Source organism: Pan troglodytes, chromosome 20, assembly GCF_028858775.2.
Source record: "Pan troglodytes isolate AG18354 chromosome 20, NHGRI_mPanTro3-v2.0_pri, whole genome shotgun sequence".
NCBI lineage: Eukaryota > Metazoa > Chordata > Mammalia > Primates > Hominidae > Pan > Pan troglodytes.
Genome location: NC_072418.2, coordinates 48,309,658 through 48,330,029, shown reverse-complemented (window position 1 = coordinate 48,330,029; position 20,372 = coordinate 48,309,658). Strand labels below are relative to the sequence as shown.

Sequence of the window (20,372 nt, the reverse complement as noted above, 5' to 3'; positions counted from 1 at the left end):
CTCTAGCTCCTGAGCTCAAGCAATGTACTCGCCTTGGCCTTCCAAAGTGTTGGAACTACAGGCACGAGCCACCACTCCAGGCTGTAATCATATATTTATTTGTATATTTAATATCTGTTCTTTGAGGCCAGGCCTGGTGCCTCACCCCTGTAATCCCAACAATTTGAAAGGCTGAGGGGAGAGGATCACTTGAACCTGCGAGTTTAACCAGCCTGGGCAACGTGGTGAGACCTCGTCTCTAAAAAAATTAAAAAAATAAAACTTAGCTGGGCTTGGTGGTGCACACCTGTGGTCCCAGCTACTCGGGAAGCTGAGGTGGGAGGATCGCTTGAGCCCAAGAGGTGGAGGCTGCAGTGAGCTGTGACTGTGCCACTGCACTCCAGCCTTGGCGACAGAGAAAGATCCTGTCTCAAGGAAAAAAATCTGTTCTTTGAGGGCAGGTGCTGAGGCTGTCATGGTCACCTTTCTGTTCCCAGGGGCCAGCACAGGATCAGACACATGGTAGATGCCACATAGCTATTTGTTGAAGAAACAAACAAAAGCTGGCATTTATGTTTTATTAGTTATTATTATTAATATTTGAAATGGAGTTTCGCTTTTGTTGCCCAGGCTAGAGTGCGACGGTGCCATCTCTGCTCACTGCAACCTCTGCCTCCCAGGTTCAAGCAATTCTCCTGCTTCAGCCTCCCGAGTAGCTGGGATTACAAGCATGTGCCAGCACGCCCGGCTAATTTTGTATCTTTAGTAGAGACAGGGTTTCTCCATGTTGGTCAGGCTGGTCTTGAACTCCCGACCTCAGGTGATCCACCTGCCTCAGCCTCCCAAAGTGCTGGGATTACAGGCTTGAGCCACCGCGCCCGGCCTGCAAAGCCATTTCTAACTCTTGGGCCCAGAAAGGATCACCAATTTCCCTGTCATTCTCCGTTAGACTATTCGCTACTGAGACGATTTTTTTTTTTTTTTTTTTTTTTGAGACGAGGTGGAGGGGCGGGGGTTCTCGCTATCTTGCTCAAGCTGATCTGAAACTCCTGAATACTCAGACAATCTTGGCAGGCGCAGGAGGACCAAATTCTAGTGAATGAGATCGAGTCTCTCGGCTCTTTCCCTTCCATGTTTTCTTTTTGATTGGCCCTCGACGATCCTCAGTGACGCCTCCCGCACCGCCTCTCCCGAGAGTCAGCAGCCCTCGCTTTTCCGTGCGCACGCGCAGTATCCCGATTGGCTCTGCCCTAGCGGATTGACGGGCAGGTTAGCCAATGGTCTCGTAATGTAGGTGGAGCGAGCCCTCGAGGATGCCCACGACCCGGCCTCTCGCTGAATATTCATGAGGGAGGCGGGTCGACGCCGCTGCACAGTCCGGCCGGCGCCATGAAGTGAGAAGGGGGCTGGGGGTAGCGCTCGCTAGCGGGCGCGGGGGGTCTTGAAGATGGGGTCATCGGTGGGCGCGCCTGGGTCCCCAAGGGGGCGAGGGGAGGGTGAAGGGGTGGGACGGGGGCAGCCGCAGGGAGCAGCAGTGATAGCGAGGAGACGCTGAGGGGGCCCCGAGGTTCCTGAGGACCTGAGGGTTACCGGGGGCGCCGGGCCCGTCACCCTTCTCTGGGCTCGACGACCGGGCACTGTGGAGGCGGGAGAGGGGCTGAGGGGATGGGAACTGACCCAGCAGCCCCTGCCGCCAGGCTCAACGTGGACGGGCTCCTGGTCTACTTCCCGTACGACTACATCTACCCCGAGCAGTTCTCCTACATGCGGGAGCTCAAACGCACGCTGGACGCCAAGGTGGGTGGCCGGTGGGCCCGACCCGCCCACTCGACCGGTGGGGCTGCCACGCCTGGGCCTAAGACAGATTGCAGGACTTCTGGATTTTAGAAGTCCGAGGTCCCTGGGAATCCAGGACCCCATAATCTTCCGTTATCTAAAACAATAATGGTGAATAGGCTGGGCGCGGTGGCTCGCGCCTGTAATCCCAGAGCTTTGGGAGGACGAGGCGGGCGGATCACTTGAGGTTAGGAGTTGGAGACCAGCCTGGCCAACATGGTGAAACCCCGTCTGTACTAAAAATACAAAAATTAGCCAGGTGTGGTGGCGGGCGCCTGTAATCCCACCTACTCGGGAGGCTGAGGCAGGAGGATCGCTTGACGCCAGGAGTTGGAGGCTGCAGTGAGCCATGATTGTGCCACTGCATTCCAGCCTGGGCAATAGTGACACTTGTCTCTTAAAAAAGAAGGGAGAAAAGTTCACTATATATCAGCTACTGTGCCAAATATTTAACCTGCAATTTCTCACAATCCTCATAGTCATGTTATGAGGAAGGTTTTATTATTAGGCCCATTTTATTTTATTTATTTATTTTTGAGATTGAATTACAGGTGCGCGCCACCACATCTGGCTAATTTTTTGTATTTTTAGTAGAGACGGGGTTTCACCTTGTTGGCCCAGCTGGTCTTGAACTTCTGACCTCAGGTGGTCCACCTGCCTCAGCCTTCCAAAGTGCTGGGATTACAGGTGTGAGCCACCACGCCTGGCTTTAGGCTCATTTTAGAGATAGGGATACTGAGGTCTGGGGAGGTGAAGGTACTTGCCTAAGACCACTCAACAAGGAGGAGGCAGAAGTGAGGTTCAAACCCACTGCCCAATCTTAACTGCTGCTGTGTTATCCTGCTGTTCTGAGTTGGTGGCATTGGGGGCCGGGGAGAGTCCCCAGAGTTTGTGTGCCCAAGGTTCTGAGACCCTGTGTGTTGCCCCTCTGGTCCCCAACATGCAGGGTCATGGAGTCCTGGAGATGCCCTCAGGCACCGGGAAGACAGTGTCCCTGTTGGCCCTGATCATGGCATACCAGAGAGTGAGTGATGCGCTGAACCCGTAAAGGCAGACAAAGGAAGGGGCGGGACAGGGACTGAGTCCGCTTGTTATCGGCAGGCATATCCGCTGGAGGTGACCAAACTCATCTACTGCTCAAGAACTGTGCCAGAGATTGAGAAGGTAAGCTGGGACTCATCCTGGTGCTCCAGCCCCACTGTTCCCTAGGCGCTATTGGTCCCCCTGGCGGTGGCCGTCACCAGCTTTCGGGGGTGTTTGGGAAGCTGGGGAAGAGGCTGGGACCTGGCAGGGCAGGGGTTTGTGCCTCCAATGAACGCAAGCTCCCCCTGCCCCCCAACTTTGGAGTAGGTGATTGAAGAGCTTCGAAAGTTGCTCAACTTCTATGAGAAGCAGGAGGGCGAGAAGCTGCCGTTTCTGGGACTGGCTCTGAGCTCCCGCAAAAACTTGTGTATTCACCCTGAGGTGAGCACCTGTTCCTTCTCCTTGCCCTTAGCCCAGAGGTAGAGGAAACTCTTTCGTCCAACCACAAGTCCTGGATCCCCAGGCCATATCTCTTGCAAAGGCATGCAGTGGCTACACACAGAATTCCCGTCTCAGTGGTCAAATTCTCATTCATCGTGGCCCAGGCAAGCACACTTCCTCCAGGGAGTCTTCAAATTCTACCCAGGCCTAGGAGAGGTTAAAAAGGCAGCTCTTAGAGTCTCTGGCAGGCCTGGTTTCCTGGCTCTGAAACTTACTAGCCGGGTATTTATGGAGAGGCATTTTCTGCCACCTGGGCCTCAGTCTTCCTTTCTGTAAAATGGGGATAATTATGTAGCTGCTTCATAAGGTTGCTGATGATAAAATTGGGTGAAATGTTGCAGCCGATGCCCTTAGCATGTACAAAGAGCTAAAAGAATGTTAGAAATTCTCATGATAGGCCAGGTGCGGTGGTTCACGCCTGTAGTCCCAGCACTTTGGGAGTCTGAGGTGGGCAGATCATTTGAGGTCAGGAGTTCGAGACCATCCTGGCCAACACGGCGAAACCCCATTTCTACTAAAAATACAAAAATTAGCCGGGGGTGGTGGTGTACACGTCGGTAATGCCAATCGCTTGTACCCAGGAGGCAGAGGTTGCAGTGAGCTGAGGTCATGCCACTGCATTCCAGCCTGGATGACAGAGTGAGACTCTGTCTTAAAAAAAAAAAAAAAAAAAGAAATTGTCATGATATTTATATGCATAATGATATATGACAAATACAATATTAGTTATCATTAATTATGCTATAAAATCATTGTACTTGGCTGGGCATGGTGACTCACGACTATAATCCCAGCACTTTGGGAGGCCGAGGCGGGTGGACACCTGAGGTCGGGAGTTTGAGACCAGCCTGGCCAATATGGAGAAACCCCGTCTCTACTGAAAAAAAAATTGAAAAATTAGCTGGGCACATGCCTGTAATCCCAGCTACTTGGGAGGCTGAGACAGGAGAATCGCTCGAACCCCCGAGGGGGAGGTTGCAGTGAGCCGAGATCGCGCCACTGCACTCCAGCCTGGGCAACAAGAGTGAAACTCCGTCTCAAAAAAAAAAAAAAAATTGTACTCACTGTGTGCCAGGCACTGTTCTGAATACTTTACATGTGGTAACCAACAGAATGTATATATGTGTATATATTATACTTACATATATATGTGTGTGTATATATGTTTTTATATGTGTGTGTGTGTATATTTTTGTTTTGTTTTGTTTTTGAGATGGAGTCTCACTCTGTCACCCAGCCTGGAGTGCAGGGGAGTGATCTTGGCTTACTACAAGCTCCGCCTCCCGGGTTCAAGCAATTCTCCTGCCTCAGCCTCCTGAGTAGCTAGGATTACAGGTGCCCCACTACACCCGGCTAATTTGTGTGTTTTTAGTAGAGACAGTGTTTCACCATGTTGGTTAGGCTGGTCTCTAACTCCCGACCTTGTGATCCTCCTGCCTCAGCCTCCCAAAGTGCTGGGATTACAGGCATGAGTCATCGTGCCCAGCCTTATTTATTATTATTATTTTCGAGATGGAGTTTCACTCTTGTTGCCCAGGCTGGAGTGCAGTGGCGTGATCTCGGTTCACCACAACCTCCACCTCCGAGGTTCAAGTGATTCTTCTGCCTCAGCTTCCTGAGTAGCTGGGATTACAGGCACCCACCACCACGCCCGGCTAGTTTTTTGTATTTTTAGTAGAGATGGGGTTTCATCATGTTGGCCAGGCTGGTCTCAAACTCCCACACTGGGCCCACAGACTATATATTATATCACATTATTTGTAAGAATATGTGAGAAATAATACATCTAGTGGATGACAAAGAGCACAGGCCTCGGTGACTGATGAAAGGGGAAATGGAGAAGGAAGGGCTGGCTGCCTTGGAGCTTTCCTTTTGGCGTAGGAAAAGGATTTGTTCTTCAGAAAGAGCCTTAGGCTGTGATGGTGCCTTAGAGGGTACAGAGCAGGTCAGGGGTAAGGGGAGTCCCAGACTGTGTGGAACCTCCTTTGATTCTTAGGCCCTGCCAGGGTTCCATGTGTTTTGGCATTTCCAAGGATGAAGTAGTTAACTTCAACCTATATGCTAAAGATTTTTCAGGCTTATTGTTTTAAAATATTAGTTTTGGGCCGGGCATGGTGGCTCACACCTGTAATCCCAGCACTTTGGGAGGCTGAGGCGGGTGGATCACCTGAGATCAGGAGTTCGAGACCAGCTTGATCAACATGGAGAAACCCTGTCTCTACTAAAAAGACAAAATTAGCCGGGTGTGGTGGCACATGTCTGTAATCCCAGCTACTTGGGAGGCTGAGACAGGAGAATCGCTTGAACCTGGGAGGCGGAGGTTGTGGTGAGCCAAGATCGTGCCATTGCACTCCAGCCTGGGCAACAGAGCAAGACTCTGTCTCAAAAAATAAAATAAAATATTAGTTTTGGCTGGCTGGGTGCAGTGGCTCAGCCTGTAATCCCAGCACTTTGGGAGGCTGAGGTGGGAGGATTGCTTGAGACCAGGAGTTTGAGACCAGCCTGGGCAACATAGCAAGACCTCATCTCGACTAAGAAGACAAAAATTAGCCGGGCATGGTGGTGCACACCTGTGGCCGCAGCTACTCGGGAGGCTGAGTGGGGAAAGGATCACTTGAGCCTGGGAGGCCAAGGACGTAGTGAGCCGTGATTGGGCCACTGCATTCCAGCCTGAGTAGCAGAGGGACTTGTCTCCAAAAATATTTATGTATAACTTGTAGTTGTAAGAATGTAACAATTTTACTACTCTTTTTTTTTTGAGAGGGAGTCTGGCTCCGTGGCCCAGGGTGGAGTACAGTGGCATGATCTCGGCTCACTGCAACCTCTGCCTCCTGGGTTCAAGGGATTCTCCTGCCTCAGCCTCCCGAGTAGCTGGGATTCCAGGTGTGCACCACCACACCTGGCTCATTTTTGTATTTTTATTTTTACTTATTTTTTTGAGATGGTGTCTCACTCTGTCGCCCAGGCTGGAGTGCTATGGCACGATCTCTGCTCACTGCAACCTCCACCTCCCGGATACAAGCGATTCTCCTGCCTCAGCCTCCCGAGTAACTGGGATTACAGGCATGTGCCACCACGCCTGGCTAATGTATTTTTAGTGGAGACAGGGTTTCACCATGTTGGCCAGGCTGGTCTCGATCTCCTGACCTCGTGATCTCCCCACCTCAGCCTCACAAAGTGCTGGGATTACAGGCGTGAGCCACCGCGCCCAGCCCAATTTTACTACTCTTGTATCCCTGCATTAAGTTCCCACGCGTCTTAACTAATAATGCAACAGACTGAGGTTCAAGTTGTCCAAAACCCCAGCCAGCTGGGAGGTGTGGAGACCTGGGTTTGAAGAGTGGTTGGGTTTCCACCCTGTCTGGGTGCTAAGATGCCCCACACCCCCAGGTGACACCCCTGCGCTTTGGGAAGGACGTCGATGGGAAATGCCACAGCCTCACAGCCTCCTATGTGCGGGCGCAGTACCAACATGACAGCAGCCTGCCCCACTGCCGCTTCTATGAGGTTCCTGGAGGGCAGGGCTGAGGGAGGGAGGCAGGACAGGTAGCCTGGGGCAGGCAGCCTCCCTGACCCCTGGCACTCTTGTCCCAGGAATTTGACGCCCATGGGCGTGAGGTGCCCCTCCCCGCTGGCATCTACAACCTGGATGACCTGAAGGCCCTGGGGCGGCGCCAGGGCTGGTGCCCATACTTCCTTGCTCGATACTCAGTGAGGAGGCTGGTGGGATGGGCAGAGGGGCGAGTGTGAGGGTGTGGGCTGCCCGCCCGTCTCCTGTCTGCCCATGTCTGTCTGTTGCTTGCTGTGAGTCTGCCTGTCTGCATCTCCCTGTTGGTGGGTGCCCGTATCTGTTGGTCTGTCTCTAGCCATCTGCTCATACTTCTGCCTGGCCTGTGTCTGCCTGTGCAGGCCTGTGTGGGAGTGACGGGCCAGTGTGGCCAGGGGTAGGGGTAGGGGTTGGGGTGGCAGGGCCCTGGTAACCCTGCTCCCCGGCCCCCCAGATCCTGCATGCCAATGTGGTGGTTTATAGCTACCACTACCTCCTGGACCCCAAGATTGCAGACCTGGTGTCCAAGGAACTGGCCCGCAAGGCTGTCGTGGTCTTCGACGAGGCCCACAACATTGGTGAGGGGGGCGCCAGGGGCCAAAGGGATGCCAGCCCCTCTGAGTGAGGCCCCTGCAGGCCTGCCTGAGCCGGCTCTCTCCCCCTTCTCCAGACAACGTCTGCATCGACTCCATGAGCGTCAACCTCACCCGCCGGACCCTTGACCGGTGCCAGGGCAACCTGGAGACCCTGCAGAAGACGGTGCTCAGGTGGGGCCGGGGACGTCTGGCGGTGGTGCCCGCCCTGCCCCTGGGACCCTGGCCCCTGTCTGACTTGTCCCCAGGGTTGCCAGCCCCCTCCCAGCCCCAGCTCATCTCCCCGCAGGATCAAAGAGACAGACGAGCAGCGCCTGCGGGACGAGTACCGGCGTCTGGTGGAGGGGCTGCGGGAGGCCAGCGCCGCCCGGGAGACGGACGCCCACCTGGCCAACCCCGTGCTGCCCGACGAAGTGCTGCAGGGTGAGCCCCGACCCCCCGCTGCCCCCCAGTCCCTTTCCCGCCTCTCCGTGGCCGCTGATAGCGTCTCCTCGCAGAGGCAGTGCCTGGCTCCATCCGCACGGCCGAGCATTTCCTGGGCTTCCTGAGGCGGCTGCTGGAGTATGTGAAGTGGCGGCTGCGTGTGCAGCATGTGGTGCAGGAGAGCCCGCCCGCCTTCCTGAGCGGCCTGGCCCAGCGCGTGTGCATCCAGCGCAAGCCCCTCAGGTGCGGCCCCAGACAGCGCGCGGGGTGGGGGCCCGGCAGGTCCCGGTTATGCAGAGCCGTGTCCTCCACGCCTGTAGCCCCAGGTCACCATTGCAGCATCAGGAGTGAGTGAGCTGGGCGAGGCACGTGGGACCTTGTCTGGTCTAACCTGGGAGGTCCGGGAGCAAGGTTGGAGCTGATCCTGGGTCCGTGCGTCGGGCAGGGGCCTGGCAGGCAACACCTGGCTGGATTGGAGAATCTACCCCACCCAAGAGAGTGGGAGCACCATTTACAGAGGGGCGGGCTGGGGGAGGAGCCAAGGAGGGTGGGAGGTGAGAGCTGGGAGCTAAGCCAGGCCACAGCGGCAGGGAGGGAGTGTGTTGAGAATCAACTGGTGGGGGCCTGGACAGGGGCTTCTGCTGGGAGCAGAAACCAGTACCAGGGCCTCGCAGGCTGGGAGCTGGAGGAGGCGTCCCCGGCCCATGTCTCTTCCCACCGATGCCTCTAATCTTCCAAACCTGAGGGCAGGGGCGTCCCCATGGAGTAGTCTGGGCGCATTTTGGGGGAGTCAGTCTCTTGAGGCACAGGGCAGGCAGAGAATGACCAAGGGATACGAGGGGGCTTTTCCTTTGGGTAAGTCATGGGTCTTCTTTGAACTGCAGTTTCCTCCTTTGTAAAATGGCCAAGGAGTCGGGTCTTTACTTCACAGGGTTCTTTGGTGGGTTAATGAGAGAGCAGCGAAGCCAATCACCTACCCTGCCCTGAGCACTAAGGAGGAGCTAAGCCCTTTATGTTCCTTACCTCAGTTGCACCCCCAGTACAGCATCCCCACCCTGCAAACGAGGACACTGGGACTCCCAGAGGGGAAGCCTTTGCCCAGAGCCACACAGCACTGTGCCCGGTAGTTGGGGCTTGAAGCCAGGCCTGTGGGCTCCAAAGGCCCTGGCTGCCCTGCCTCTGTGGGTGAGGCCACCTTCCATGTGGGTTTGCCCATCTTCCCCAGGATTGGAGACTTGTGAGGGCAAAGAGGGGATCTCAGTCACTCAACACACATTCCCCAAGTGCCTGCTTCATGCTGGGGACACAGCCGTAGAGGCTCCATGGCCCAGTGGAGGGGACAGACTCATCCCCAGCTAGCGACCAGCCGGGGTAGGCGCCTAGGGTTAGAGGAGCCAGGCTGGGAGGGCTGACGTGTGGGAGGCAGGTTTGCAAGTGTGACTGCCCACCTGGCTTCAAAGCCAGCTGCTCCATGACCCTGCCTCGGCTCTGCCTGTGTGTGATTGTGGCCGAGTGGCCCCGCACATGCATGAGTGTGTGGACGCGGTATCCATGGGACTCTGTGGGATATGGGTGTTGACTGCATTCCTCTGTGAGCCCATGGGGTTCCGACACCGTGTGTGTCCCCATAGGTGCGTGAGAGACAGTGGGAGAGGCTCTGGGTGTGAATGCGTGACCATGTGGCCATGCGGGATTCATGCCATGACTGGGGGGTTCTGGGTGTGATTGTGCGTCTCTTGTTTTGATCAGAACCCACTTAGGGCCAGGTGCAGTGGCTCACACCTGTCATCCCAGCACTTTGGGAGGCTGAGGCAGGTGGATCATGAGGTCAGAAGTTCAAGACCAGCCTGGCCAACATAGTGAAAGTCCGTCTCTACTAAAAGTACAAAAATTAGCTGAGTGTGGTGGCAGGCACCTGTAATCCCAGCTATTTGGGAGGCTGAGGCAGGAGAATCATTTGAACCCAGGAGGCGGAGTCGAGATGGTACCAGTGCTCTCCAGCCTGGATGACAGGGCAAGACTCCGTCTGAACAAAGAAGAAAAAGAAAAAAAGAACCCACTTAGAAGGTCGTGCTAGCAGGTGTGACAAGTGACCACATGACTCTGGAGTGTCTGATTATTGCTCTGTCTGTGCCATTATGCGGCAATGGCTATTTGTGACATGCAGGTGTACAGCGTGGGGGTGCAAGTTTCCAAAACAGGCCCAGTGCCCACCCTCACTGAGTGCTCATTGTCTGGGGAGACAGGCACGTGACCGTCGTGATGGCGGAGGCAGGGCTGCTGGTCCTGCTCATGCTTCTGTCTGCCCCCCGACCCCGTCTCTCCTCCCTGCCAGATTCTGTGCTGAACGCCTCCGGTCCCTGCTGCATACTCTGGAGATCACCGACCTTGCTGACTTCTCCCCGCTCACCCTCCTTGCTAATTTTGCCACCCTTGTCAGCACCTATGCCAAAGGTAAGCTCACCTTTTTCTGTCCCTGCTGGGCCTCCTAGCAGCTGGAATCAGGGTCCCAGCAGGGTCTAGAGGGTTGTTGGCAGGAACTTGGACACACAGGGCTTTGTGGGGCTTGGCTTGGAAGTGTGGGCCCTATTTTGAAGGCAGTGGGGAGCCATACATAGTTCTTGAGTAAGCCTTGTGCTCAGATTTACATTTTCACAGACTTCCTCGGGCTGCAGAGTGGAGAAGGATGGCATGGGCAGTGGTAAGGGAGGAGGCCAGAGAAATTCTATGGGGTCAGCTCACACTAGAGGGCACGGTAATGAGTTGATCTTTGTGCTCCTGAGGGCACTGGGGAGTCATGGCAGATTCTAGCAAGCAAGGTGCCAGGTCAGATTTGTGCTTTTTTTTTTTTTTTTTGCTTTTTTTTTTTTTTTTTGAGACGGAGTCTTGCTCTATTGCCAGGCTGGAGTGCAGTGGTGTGATCTTGGCTCACTGCAGCCTCTGCCTCCTGGGTTCAAGCAATTCTCCTGCCTCAGCCTCCCGAGTATCTGGGACTACAGGCGCATGCCACTATACCCAGCTAATTTTTGTATTTTTAGTAGAGGTGGGGTTTCACCATGTTGGCCAGGACGGTCTCGATCTCCTGACCTCATGATCCACCGGCCTCGGCCTCCCAAAGTGCTGGGATTACAGGCGTGAGCCACCCTGCCCGGCCCAGAGTTGTGCTTTGGAAAGATTTCTTCTGGGTGCTGAACGCAGTGGCTCATGCCTGTAATCCCAGCACTTTGGGACGGTTAGGCAGGCAGATGACCTGAGGTCAGGAGTTCGAGACCGGCCTGGTGAACATGGCGAAACCCCATCTTTACTAAAAATACAAAAATTAGCTGGGGCCAGACATGGTGGCTCACGCCCGTAATCCCAGCAGTTTGGGGGGCCAAGGTGGGCAGATCACTTGAGGTCAGGAGTTTGAGACCAGCCTGACCAACATGGTGAAACCCTGTCTCTACTAAAAATACAACAATTTGCCAGGTGTGGTGGTGGGCTCCTGTAATCCCAGCTACTTGAGAGGTTGAGGCAGGAGAATTGCTTGAGCCCAGGAGGCAGAGGTTACAGTGAGCCAAGATTGTGGCACTGCACTCCAGCCTGGGCAACAGAGCAAGACTTCGTCTCAAAAAAAAAAAAGGCCGGGCGTGGTGGTTTACGCCTGTAATCCCAGTACTTTGGGAGGCCGAGGCGGGCGGATCTCGAGGTCAGGGGATCAAGACCATCCTGGCTAACATGGTGAAACTCCGTCTCTACTAAAAATACAAAAAAAGTTAGCTGGGCGTGGTGGCGGGCGCCTGTAGTCCCAGCTACTCAGGAGGCTGAGGCAGGAGAATGGCGTGAACCCAGGAGGCAGAGCTTGCAGTGAGCTGAGATCGTGCCACTGCACTCCAGCCTGGGCGACAGAGCGAAGACTCCGTCTCAAAAAAAAAAAAAAAAAAAAAAAAAATAGGCCTGGCATAGTGGCTCATGTCTGTAATCCCAACACTTTGGGAGGCTGAGGTGGGTGGATCACCTGAGGTCAGGAGTTCGAGACCAGCCTGACCAATATGGTGAAACCCCGTCTCTACTAAAAATACAAAAATTAGCTGGACGTGGTGGCGCGCACCTATAGTTCCAACTACTCATGAGCCTGAGACAGGAGAATTGCTTGAACCCGGGAGGCGGAGGTTGCAGTGAGCCGAGATCACACCAGCTGCACTCCAGCCTGGGTGAAAATGAGAGTCTGTCTCAAAAAAAAAAAGAGTTCTTCTGGCAGGGACTAGAGGCAGGAGACTGGGTGGCAGGCAGGGACCTGAGCAGGAGGGGAGGGGCCTTGGCCAGGATGTGGCCATGGGGAGAGAGAAAGGTATGGTTTGGAGAGAGATGTGGGAGGTAGAGAGGCTGGGATGTGGGGAGCGTGGTGCCTGGGTTTTGGGACCAGGGACAAGAGGAGTAGAGGCTGATCAGATTTTCATGTTACGAGAGAGGGACATCATTCTGGAGGCTTTATGGGCCGGTGTTCCCTCCCCATCCTCAGCGTGAAGCTGACCAGGGGCTCAGTCTGCCTCCTGGGGGTTTCTCCTGTACCCAGGAAACCAGATCGGGCCTCATGTCCTGCGGCAGGGCCTGACAGGAGGATGGAGATCTGGGCCCTTGCCCTGGGGCTGGGTAGCGAGGCCGGCTGGCTGCTGCTTCTGCCTCTGTCTCTCTGTCCTGCCCCATCTTCCATCCCTACCTTTGTCATTCTCTACCCACTATTTCCCATCTGCCAACACCTCATGTTCTTTCACCTGGATCATCCTTCCTCATCTTCCTCATCCCCCAACCACCTCCCCCTCATCCTTAGGTTCTCAGCTTAGTAGAGATGTCTTGTCCTCCAGGAAGCCCTCCCTGACCCCCAGACTGAGTCAGGCCCCTCCTCTGGGCACCTCTGTCCCAGCACTGCCCACTCTCAGTCATCACTATCTGAAGACAAGTCTGTCTCCTACTGGACTGCGAACCCATGCGAGCAGGGGCAAGGCTGGCTTGGTCACCACTGTGTCCCCAGCACAGAGGACTTGATTTTTTTTTCACTGTGTGAAACCGAATATGTAAATTCATTCATTCATTTATTTCTTCAACAAATAGGCCAGGCTCAGCACTGTGGAAGCAGCAGGAACCAAAAAAGATCTCATCCCTAACCCCCCAGAACTTATATTCCAGATGGGAAAACCAGTAGCAAAGATGCAGCCAAATAAACAAGGAAATAATTCCAGAAAGTGACAGTTATCATGAAAAAAAATACATTGTTGTGTTGGAATATGTCTGCGTAGAAAAGGTGGCTGGGGAGGGCCTCTCGGAGGGGCTGACTTTTGAGCAGTCTCAGATGACCAAATGGAGCCGCCTTGGGAGGTTTTCCAGGCCACATGGGACCAGCAAGTATAAAGGCCCTGGGGGGACTGAGCCTGCTGATTTTTGAAGGTCAGGCACCAGGCCACTGGAGGCATGTGGGGGCCATGGGAGGCTTCTTGGGGCGGGGAGGTGACATGGCTGGACTCAGGGACTCAGGTTTCCCTAGGGTCCCTCTGGCTGCCGTGAAGCGAGCAGGGGATGATGGGTCCAGGCAGGAGGTGATGGTGGCTGGCCCCGCGTGGGGTCGGGGGCAGTGGGCGAATTGCAGGTAGGTTTTGGAGGCAGAGCTGCCCGGCTTTGCTGATGGCTTAGGTAGAAAGGTCGTGGGAGGCCAGGCGCAGTGGCTCATACTTGTAATCCTGGCACTTTGGGAGCCTGAGGCGGGTGGACCACTGGAGGTCCCCCATCTCTACTAAAAACGCAGAAATTAGCTGGGTGTGTTGTAGGGGTTGTCCCTATAATCCCAGCTACTCAAGAGGCTGAGGCAGGAGAATCAATCACTTGAACCCAGGAGGCAGAGCTTGCAATGAGCCGAGATCATGCCACTGCACTTTAGCCTGGGCGACAGCGCGAGGCTGCATCTCAAAAAACAAAAACAAGAAAAAGTCATGGGAGAAAGCTTGAGGCTCTGGCTCCTGGCTTTGGCGTGGGTGCTGGGCGGCCCATGCGGTGCTGGGAGAGTGAGCAGTGGGCGGGGCTGTGGCGCTCTCTACTTGGGATCCTTCGTGAAAGTTTGCACAGGTGTGGGCCCGAAGCAGACAGGTTGGGGTGTATTTTGGACTCAGATGCCTGGTTTGGGGCTTAAGCAGTCATGTTTGGTCGCATTTACTCCCAGGCAGTATGGGGTGGAGAATGGGGTGAAGCGAGGGAGCAGGAGAGGGAATGACTGAGTGGGTACAGCTGTGGCTGTAGTGGGGTAATCTCACCCCTCCTTGCCTGCCCTCTGCAGGCTTCACCATCATCATCGAGCCCTTTGACGACAGAACCCCGACCATTGCCAACCCCATCCTGCACTTCAGGTGGGACCCTGCCCGGTGAGGGTGTGAATGCTCTGTGGGTCGGGGGCCCAGCCCCCCGGGCCCTCACTGCCCTCATCTCTCTCCAGCTGCATGGACGCCTCGCTGGCCATCAAACCCGTATTCGAGCGTTTCCAGTCTGTCATCATCACATCTGGGGTAAGGACCCTTCCCCGTCCCCTCCTAGTCCCTGACCTCCCTCCATGGGCCTCCTGGTCCCTGCCCAGTCCTGCTGAGATCCCTCCCACTGTCCCGCCACAGACACTGTCCCCGCTGGACATCTACCCCAAGATCCTGGACTTCCACCCCGTCACCATGGCAACCTTCACCATGACGCTGGCACGGGTCTGCCTCTGCCCTATGGTGAGTGGGAGAGGCTAGGGCTGGGGCCGGGAGGGGAGATGGGGGCAAGGGGCTGCCCTCCTTCCTTGGCTTCCCCCACTGCTCAGGCAGGAGAGCTTTACAGCGAAGAGGCTGGGTTCGGGATTCAGACAGACTTAGGCTTGATTCTGCTTCTCTGTGGGCTCGACTCTCAAGCCTCAGTTTTCTCATCTGTGAAATGGGAATGTATCCTCCCCGATCTCCCAGGGTGGTTGAGAGGATTGAGAGAGAGAACTGGGATAAACCACTTAGGTCGCCCAGGGCCTGGCACAGGTAGGCGCTTAGTCAGCATCTTAGCATCTTGCCGAGTACGTGGTCTGGCTGTGACCCAGGTAAGTGAGCCTTCCTCTCCGTCTCCGTCTCTGTAACACGTGCGTGTCCACATGAGCCCTCAGTCCCTTATCTGAAGTCCCCAGGCTGGATGTGGTTTTTTGTTTTTGTTTTTGTTTTGCGACGGAGTCTTGCTCTGTTGCCCAGGCTGGAGTGCAGTGGCACGGATCTCAGCTCACTGCAACCTCCGCCTCCTGGATTCAGGTGATTCTCATGCTTCAGCCTCCTGAGTAGCTGGTACAGGCATGTGCCACGATGCCCAGCTAATTTTTGTAATTTTAGTAGAGACGGGGTTTCACCATGTTGGCCAGGCTGGTCTGAAACTCCTGACCTCAAGTGATCCGCCCGCCTGGTCCTCCCAAAGTGCTGGGATTACAGGTGTGAGCCACTGCACGCAGCCATTTGTTTTGGAATTCAGAATTTTCCAGCCTTTAGAGACAAGGCATATGCTGTGTGGTGTGTGATGCCCACAGTGGGGTCTGGGCGGCTCCCCCGAGTCAAACTCCCATTTCGGCAGTAAAAGATTGGGAAGCATCACACTAAGGAGTAAGTCAGGCCTCTGGAGAGACTCGGGGCAGGGCAGGTTTTGCTACTTCATGAGTTTGTGCCAAACTTGAAAAAGAAATGTGTTCAGAGCTTTTGGCTTTTGGAGTTGCCTGTCAGAGGTTGTGGACCGGTAATGACCCCCACTGCATGGTGGTTGTGTGAGGTTGCCGGCTGGTGGGATGCCCGCCGGCATGGCGAGGGGTGTTCTTCGGGATCCGGCTGGCCCAGGGCCTGGGGCTGGCTAGAGTGTAGCTGCTGTTGGAGAGTGTGGACAGACTCGGGTCCGGTTCCATCTTTGCCACCTGTTTGCTGTGTGACCTTGGGCAGGCAACTCACCTTCTCTGAGCCCAGGTCATTTGTGCAATGCAGATAACAGGGTTGCTGAGGGTTCATTCAATGACATTGTGTTTATAAAAAGTTTAGAGCAGACTGGGTGTGGTGGCTCATGCTTGTAATCCCAGCACTCTGGGAGGCCAAGGCGGGATGGTCACTTGAGGCCAGGTGTTCAAGATCAGCCTGGGCAACATGGTGACACCCTGTCTCTCTTTAAAAAAAAAAAAAAAAAAAGCTTAGAACAGCACCAGCAGGTGGTCAGCACTCACGCTGGAGCAGTTGCTGCTGCCTCGCTTATCGTGACCTCTGTTGCTCTCTTCAGATCATCGGCCGTGGTAATGACCAGGTGGCCATCAGCTCCAAATTTGAGACCCGGGAGGATATTGGTATGCTGCCAGTGGGGATGGTTTCTGTGGGTTCCAAGAGGGGAGGTGTATCAGTCAGATGGGCTGAGTCATGCTGCTGTAACAAATATCCCTGGCCTTAGTTGCTCAGCCCAGAGCTTCCTTCTTGCCCGTGGTACACGTCCACTGTGAGCTGGTAGGGGCCTGCCCTGTGTCTCCTCACCTGGGAACCTCCACCGCTGGGTGTGTCAGAGGCAGCATGATGTGACAGGTGGGATCACAGTGGTCACAGTGAATTGTGCACTGGTTCCTAAGGGTGCTCCCCTGGAAGTGACACATGGCCTTTTTTTGAGACAGAGTCTTGCTCTGTTGCCTAGGCTGGAGTGCAGTGGCATGATCTCGGCTCACTGCAGTCTCTGCCTTGCGGGTTCAAGCGATTCTCATGCCTCAGCCTCCCGAGTAGCTGGGATTACAGGCCTCTGCCACCACGCTGGGCTAATTTTTGTATTTTTAGTAGAGATGGGGTTTCGCCATGTTGGCCAGGCTGATCTCAAACTCCTGACTTCAGATGATCCACCCGCCTCGGCCTCCCAAAGTGCTGGGATTACAGGCGTGAGCCACAGTGCCCGGCCCCTTCTGCACTCATGTCATTGGCCATGGCAAATCACATAGCCAGGTGTGACTTCAGGAAGTGGCAAGGAGGGTCCTCAGACACGCCCGGGAGGAGGAGGAGGGGGATATGTGTGAAAAGCCTGACAGGCAGCCTCAGTGGGGTTTCCAGAAACTCCTAGTTCTAAGACAGAGAAGGGAGGAGGACTTGGGCCAGGAGAGGGCCCAACCTCTGACCCCTTGCAGCTGTGATCCGGAACTATGGGAACCTCCTGCTGGAGATGTCCGCTGTGGTCCCTGATGGCATCGTGGCCTTCTTCACCAGCTACCAGTACATGGAGAGCACCGTGGCCTCCTGGTATGAGCAGGTACGCCTGGCCACCCCCTCCCTGCACCTGCTTTCCTCAGTCCCTGGCACTGCACCGCTATGTCAGCTTCATTCCTCTTACACTCTGATGGTGACAGGTTTCCTGTGTGACAGGAGAGTGCGTGCAGCATATAGGAATGGGGTGTAAGCAGCACACACCCCCATGCCCCGCCCCCAGTACATCAGGCTGAGAATGCAGATATAAGCCCCAATGTGGGCCCCTCCCTCAGAGGAGTACCCTGTGGCAGAGTCACCCCCACGTTCTAGGTTCCTTGCTTCTCTGCTGCTTTTGGGGTTACCCATCCCTGTTATCCTCCAGCACAGATGGCCTGGTGGGGAGGCCCAGGTAGCAGGCGTGGCTCTAGCTGGGTTAGAGGAATTCTAGAGAATTAAGGCTGGACCGAGACTCGGGGCGAGCCTCTCAAGGGTCTGCAGGAGCCCCTTCAGGGAAGCAGGTAGAGGAGGTTGTGGGGCATTCTGGAAACAGGGCTCACCACAGCCAGGCCCTGGGTGACCAGCAGGACATGGGTGGGAGGGGAGGCCACTCTGCACTTTGTGCCTCTGAGCACACCATGGCCGGGCTCTCAGGAGTGGGTGAAAGCACTTTGGGGTGAGGTGAGTGAACTTGGCTAATCCAGGTATTGGAAAGGCGCGCATGGGAGGCGGGAACGTCATCCTCACAGCCAGGACATTGGCCTTGTGCTTCAATAGGCGGCTTCCACGCGGCAGGAAAGGTGACCCAGTCCCCACAGCCCAGGTGCCTTTTGTGTCCTACTTAAGACACCTTTGCCTACCCCAAGGTCATAAAGAGAGGCTCCTTTGTTTCCTTCTAGGAGCTTGTGGTTTTAGCTTTCACATCCAGGTCTATGAGGTACCTCAAATTCATCTTTCTATGTGGTGTGAAGTAGGGGGTCAAGGTTCATTTTTTGGTTCCATTTGGAAATCCACTTGCTCCAGTAAAAGCTCTCCCCACTAAACTGCACAGGTGGCTGTGTGTTTCTGGACTCTCCATTCTGTCCCACTGGTCTGTCCTTGCATTGGTTCCACACTGTCTCTATTGTAGTGTCATATGGGAAGTCTCAGGGCAGCCTCTGATTGGCTCTGCCTGCCTCACAGTCAGCCCCTCCACCAATCGCTGGCAGGGGTTGGGGTGCCCTGATTGGCCACCCGCTTGGGCCACATGCCTGCCCCACTTATCCAGCAATGATTGGTTCCCCACCCAGATCACTGTTTCCCCAAAGAACTGAGGTTGGACAATTCCACCCTCCCTCACCACATCTCAGATGAACCAGCTGAGGCCCAGAGAAATGGTGATGTGGGAGTCCCCAGAAGAGTTGGATGTAACCAGGATGGCTGTGCCCTGAACCCACCCTCTGCCACCCCCACCCTGACCTCCCTGGGTCCTTCCCCAGGGGATCCTTGAGAACATCCAGAGGAACAAGCTGCTCTTTATTGAGACCCAGGATGGTGCCGAAACCAGTGTCGCCCTGGAGAAGTACCAGGAGGTGGGTGTGCGAGGCCAGTGTGGAGGGTGGGGGAGGTGGCTCCGAGGAGTGACCTAACTTGTGTCTCGGCCTCCCCACCTCAGGCCTGCGAGAACGGCCGTGGGGCCATCCTGCTGTCAGTGGCCCGGGGCAAAGTGTCCGAGGGAATCGACTTTGGTGAGTGGATTGGGCTCTTCCTCCCCAGGTGTCTTCCCAGAGCTCTCTGGAACACCTGCCCGCTCTGCTGTCTGCTCCCGCGGGGAACCACCCACCCACAGCCTAGGTGCACAGAGGGGCCCTCCCCTCTGTCCCTAGGCACCCGGCGGGAACACACCCTCTCCCCCCCACTCAGACACAGCATCCTGGGTCGCGTGAGGCTGTCCCTGTCCCACCAGCCACACTTGTAACCCCCCTCGCCCCCTCTCCTCTGCCCACCAGTGCACCACTACGGGCGGGCCGTCATCATGTTTGGCGTCCCCTACGTCTACACACAGAGCCGCATTCTCAAGGTGAGTAGCTCTGTCTCCCAGGGAGTCCCACATTGTTAGGATCAAGGGAGGAGTGGCTCCCCCACCTCCCCAGCTTCTCATCCTCCGTATCTGCAGGCGCGGCTGGAATACCTGCGGGACCAGTTCCAGATTCGTGAGAATGACTTTCTTACCTTCGATGCCATGCGCCACGCGGCCCAGTGTGTGGGTCGGGCCATCAGGGGCAAGACGGACTATGGCCTCATGGTCTTTGCCGACAAGGTGCAGCTTCAGGGGTGCCCCTGTGCTCCCATCCCAGGCTCCAAGAACCAGGCTGTTTCCCGTTCATTTCCCAGGTGGGGTGGGTCGCAGGGTGGAGAGTGGCCCAGGCTCCCCGAATGACCTTCTGTCCCTGGCCTGCGCTTCTGCCCACAGCGGTTTGCCCGTGGGGACAAGCGGGGGAAGCTGCCCCGCTGGATCCAGGAGCACCTCACAGATGCCAATCTCAACCTGACCGTGGACGAGGGTGTCCAGGTGGCCAAGTACTTCCTGCGGCAGATGGCACAGCCCTTCCACCGGGTGAGGCCTGCGTCCCCCTCCCGGCACCCTCCCAGGCTGAGCTTCTCCTCCAGAAAGTCCCCTTGGATTCTCCCCACTCCCCACCCTCAGCCTGCCTGTCCTCCTGCCCTCAGCAAAGAGAAGTTTATCGTGCATCTATGTGCCAGGCTCTGGGGGGTAGGGGGAGATTCGAGGGGCCACAGATGCCAGCAGGTGGCCCAGGCAAGGCAGGGTGAGAGAAGTTGGGGTGAGGAGGCATTGGGCGTTTTCAGGAGAGACGGTGCTGGCCTGGAGAAAGCCGGTCCTTCTCCGACTCCCTGGCTGGCTCCTCCCTCAGCCCCATCTTATGTTGACAGGGATGGCCCGCTCTGGATTATACGGACATCTCCAAATTCAAACATCCTGTCCCTACTGGCCATTCGGAGGGGGGTGGTTGGGGAAGTGCAGCAGCTGCCTGGGCCCCTGCCCAACAGTGCCCCCCTCTCCCTTTCCTCTGTTCTCTGCAGGAGGATCAGCTGGGCCTGTCCCTGCTCAGCCTGGAGCAGCTAGAATCAGAGGAGACGCTGCAGAGGATAGAGCAGATTGCTCAGCAGCTCTGAGTGGGGCGGGTGGGGCCATAAACAGTTCCTGGTGACTCCTGAGTCTTGCCTGGCTCCCAGCGGCGGCGGTGCTAGAAGGTC

At 55.8% G+C, this 20,372-nt stretch overlaps 1 protein-coding gene across 7 annotated transcripts; it reads left to right on the top strand.

Annotated features, from left to right (window-relative positions):
- The first annotated feature begins 1,291 nt into the window (after positions 1–1,291).
- On the top strand, positions 1,292–20,326 carry ERCC2 (ERCC excision repair 2, TFIIH core complex helicase subunit). 7 transcript variants are annotated; one of them, XM_063800256.1, is made up of 23 exons: positions 1,352–1,438; positions 1,677–1,776; positions 2,762–2,839; positions 2,917–2,979; positions 3,166–3,279; positions 6,730–6,846; positions 6,934–7,050; positions 7,341–7,464; positions 7,557–7,653; positions 7,769–7,902; positions 7,977–8,145; positions 10,238–10,356; positions 14,207–14,276; positions 14,363–14,432; positions 14,535–14,636; positions 16,186–16,249; positions 17,063–17,184; positions 18,596–18,688; positions 18,772–18,844; positions 19,106–19,176; positions 19,273–19,416; positions 19,570–19,713; positions 20,199–20,326. In XM_063800256.1, the coding sequence occupies exons 2-23, from the start codon at positions 1,744–1,746 to the stop codon at positions 20,289–20,291; spliced, it is 2,211 nt and encodes a 736-aa protein (XP_063656326.1). In that variant the 5' UTR covers positions 1,352–1,438; positions 1,677–1,743; the 3' UTR covers positions 20,292–20,326. The 7 variants fall into 7 exon arrangements, with proteins under 7 accessions (XP_054528420.1, XP_054528421.1, XP_063656326.1 ...); NM_001246590.1 differs by having other exon boundaries at positions 1,354–1,373; XM_054672445.2 differs by lacking the exon at positions 2,762–2,839 and having other exon boundaries at positions 1,292–1,373.
- The last annotated feature ends 46 nt before the right edge of the window (positions 20,327–20,372 follow it).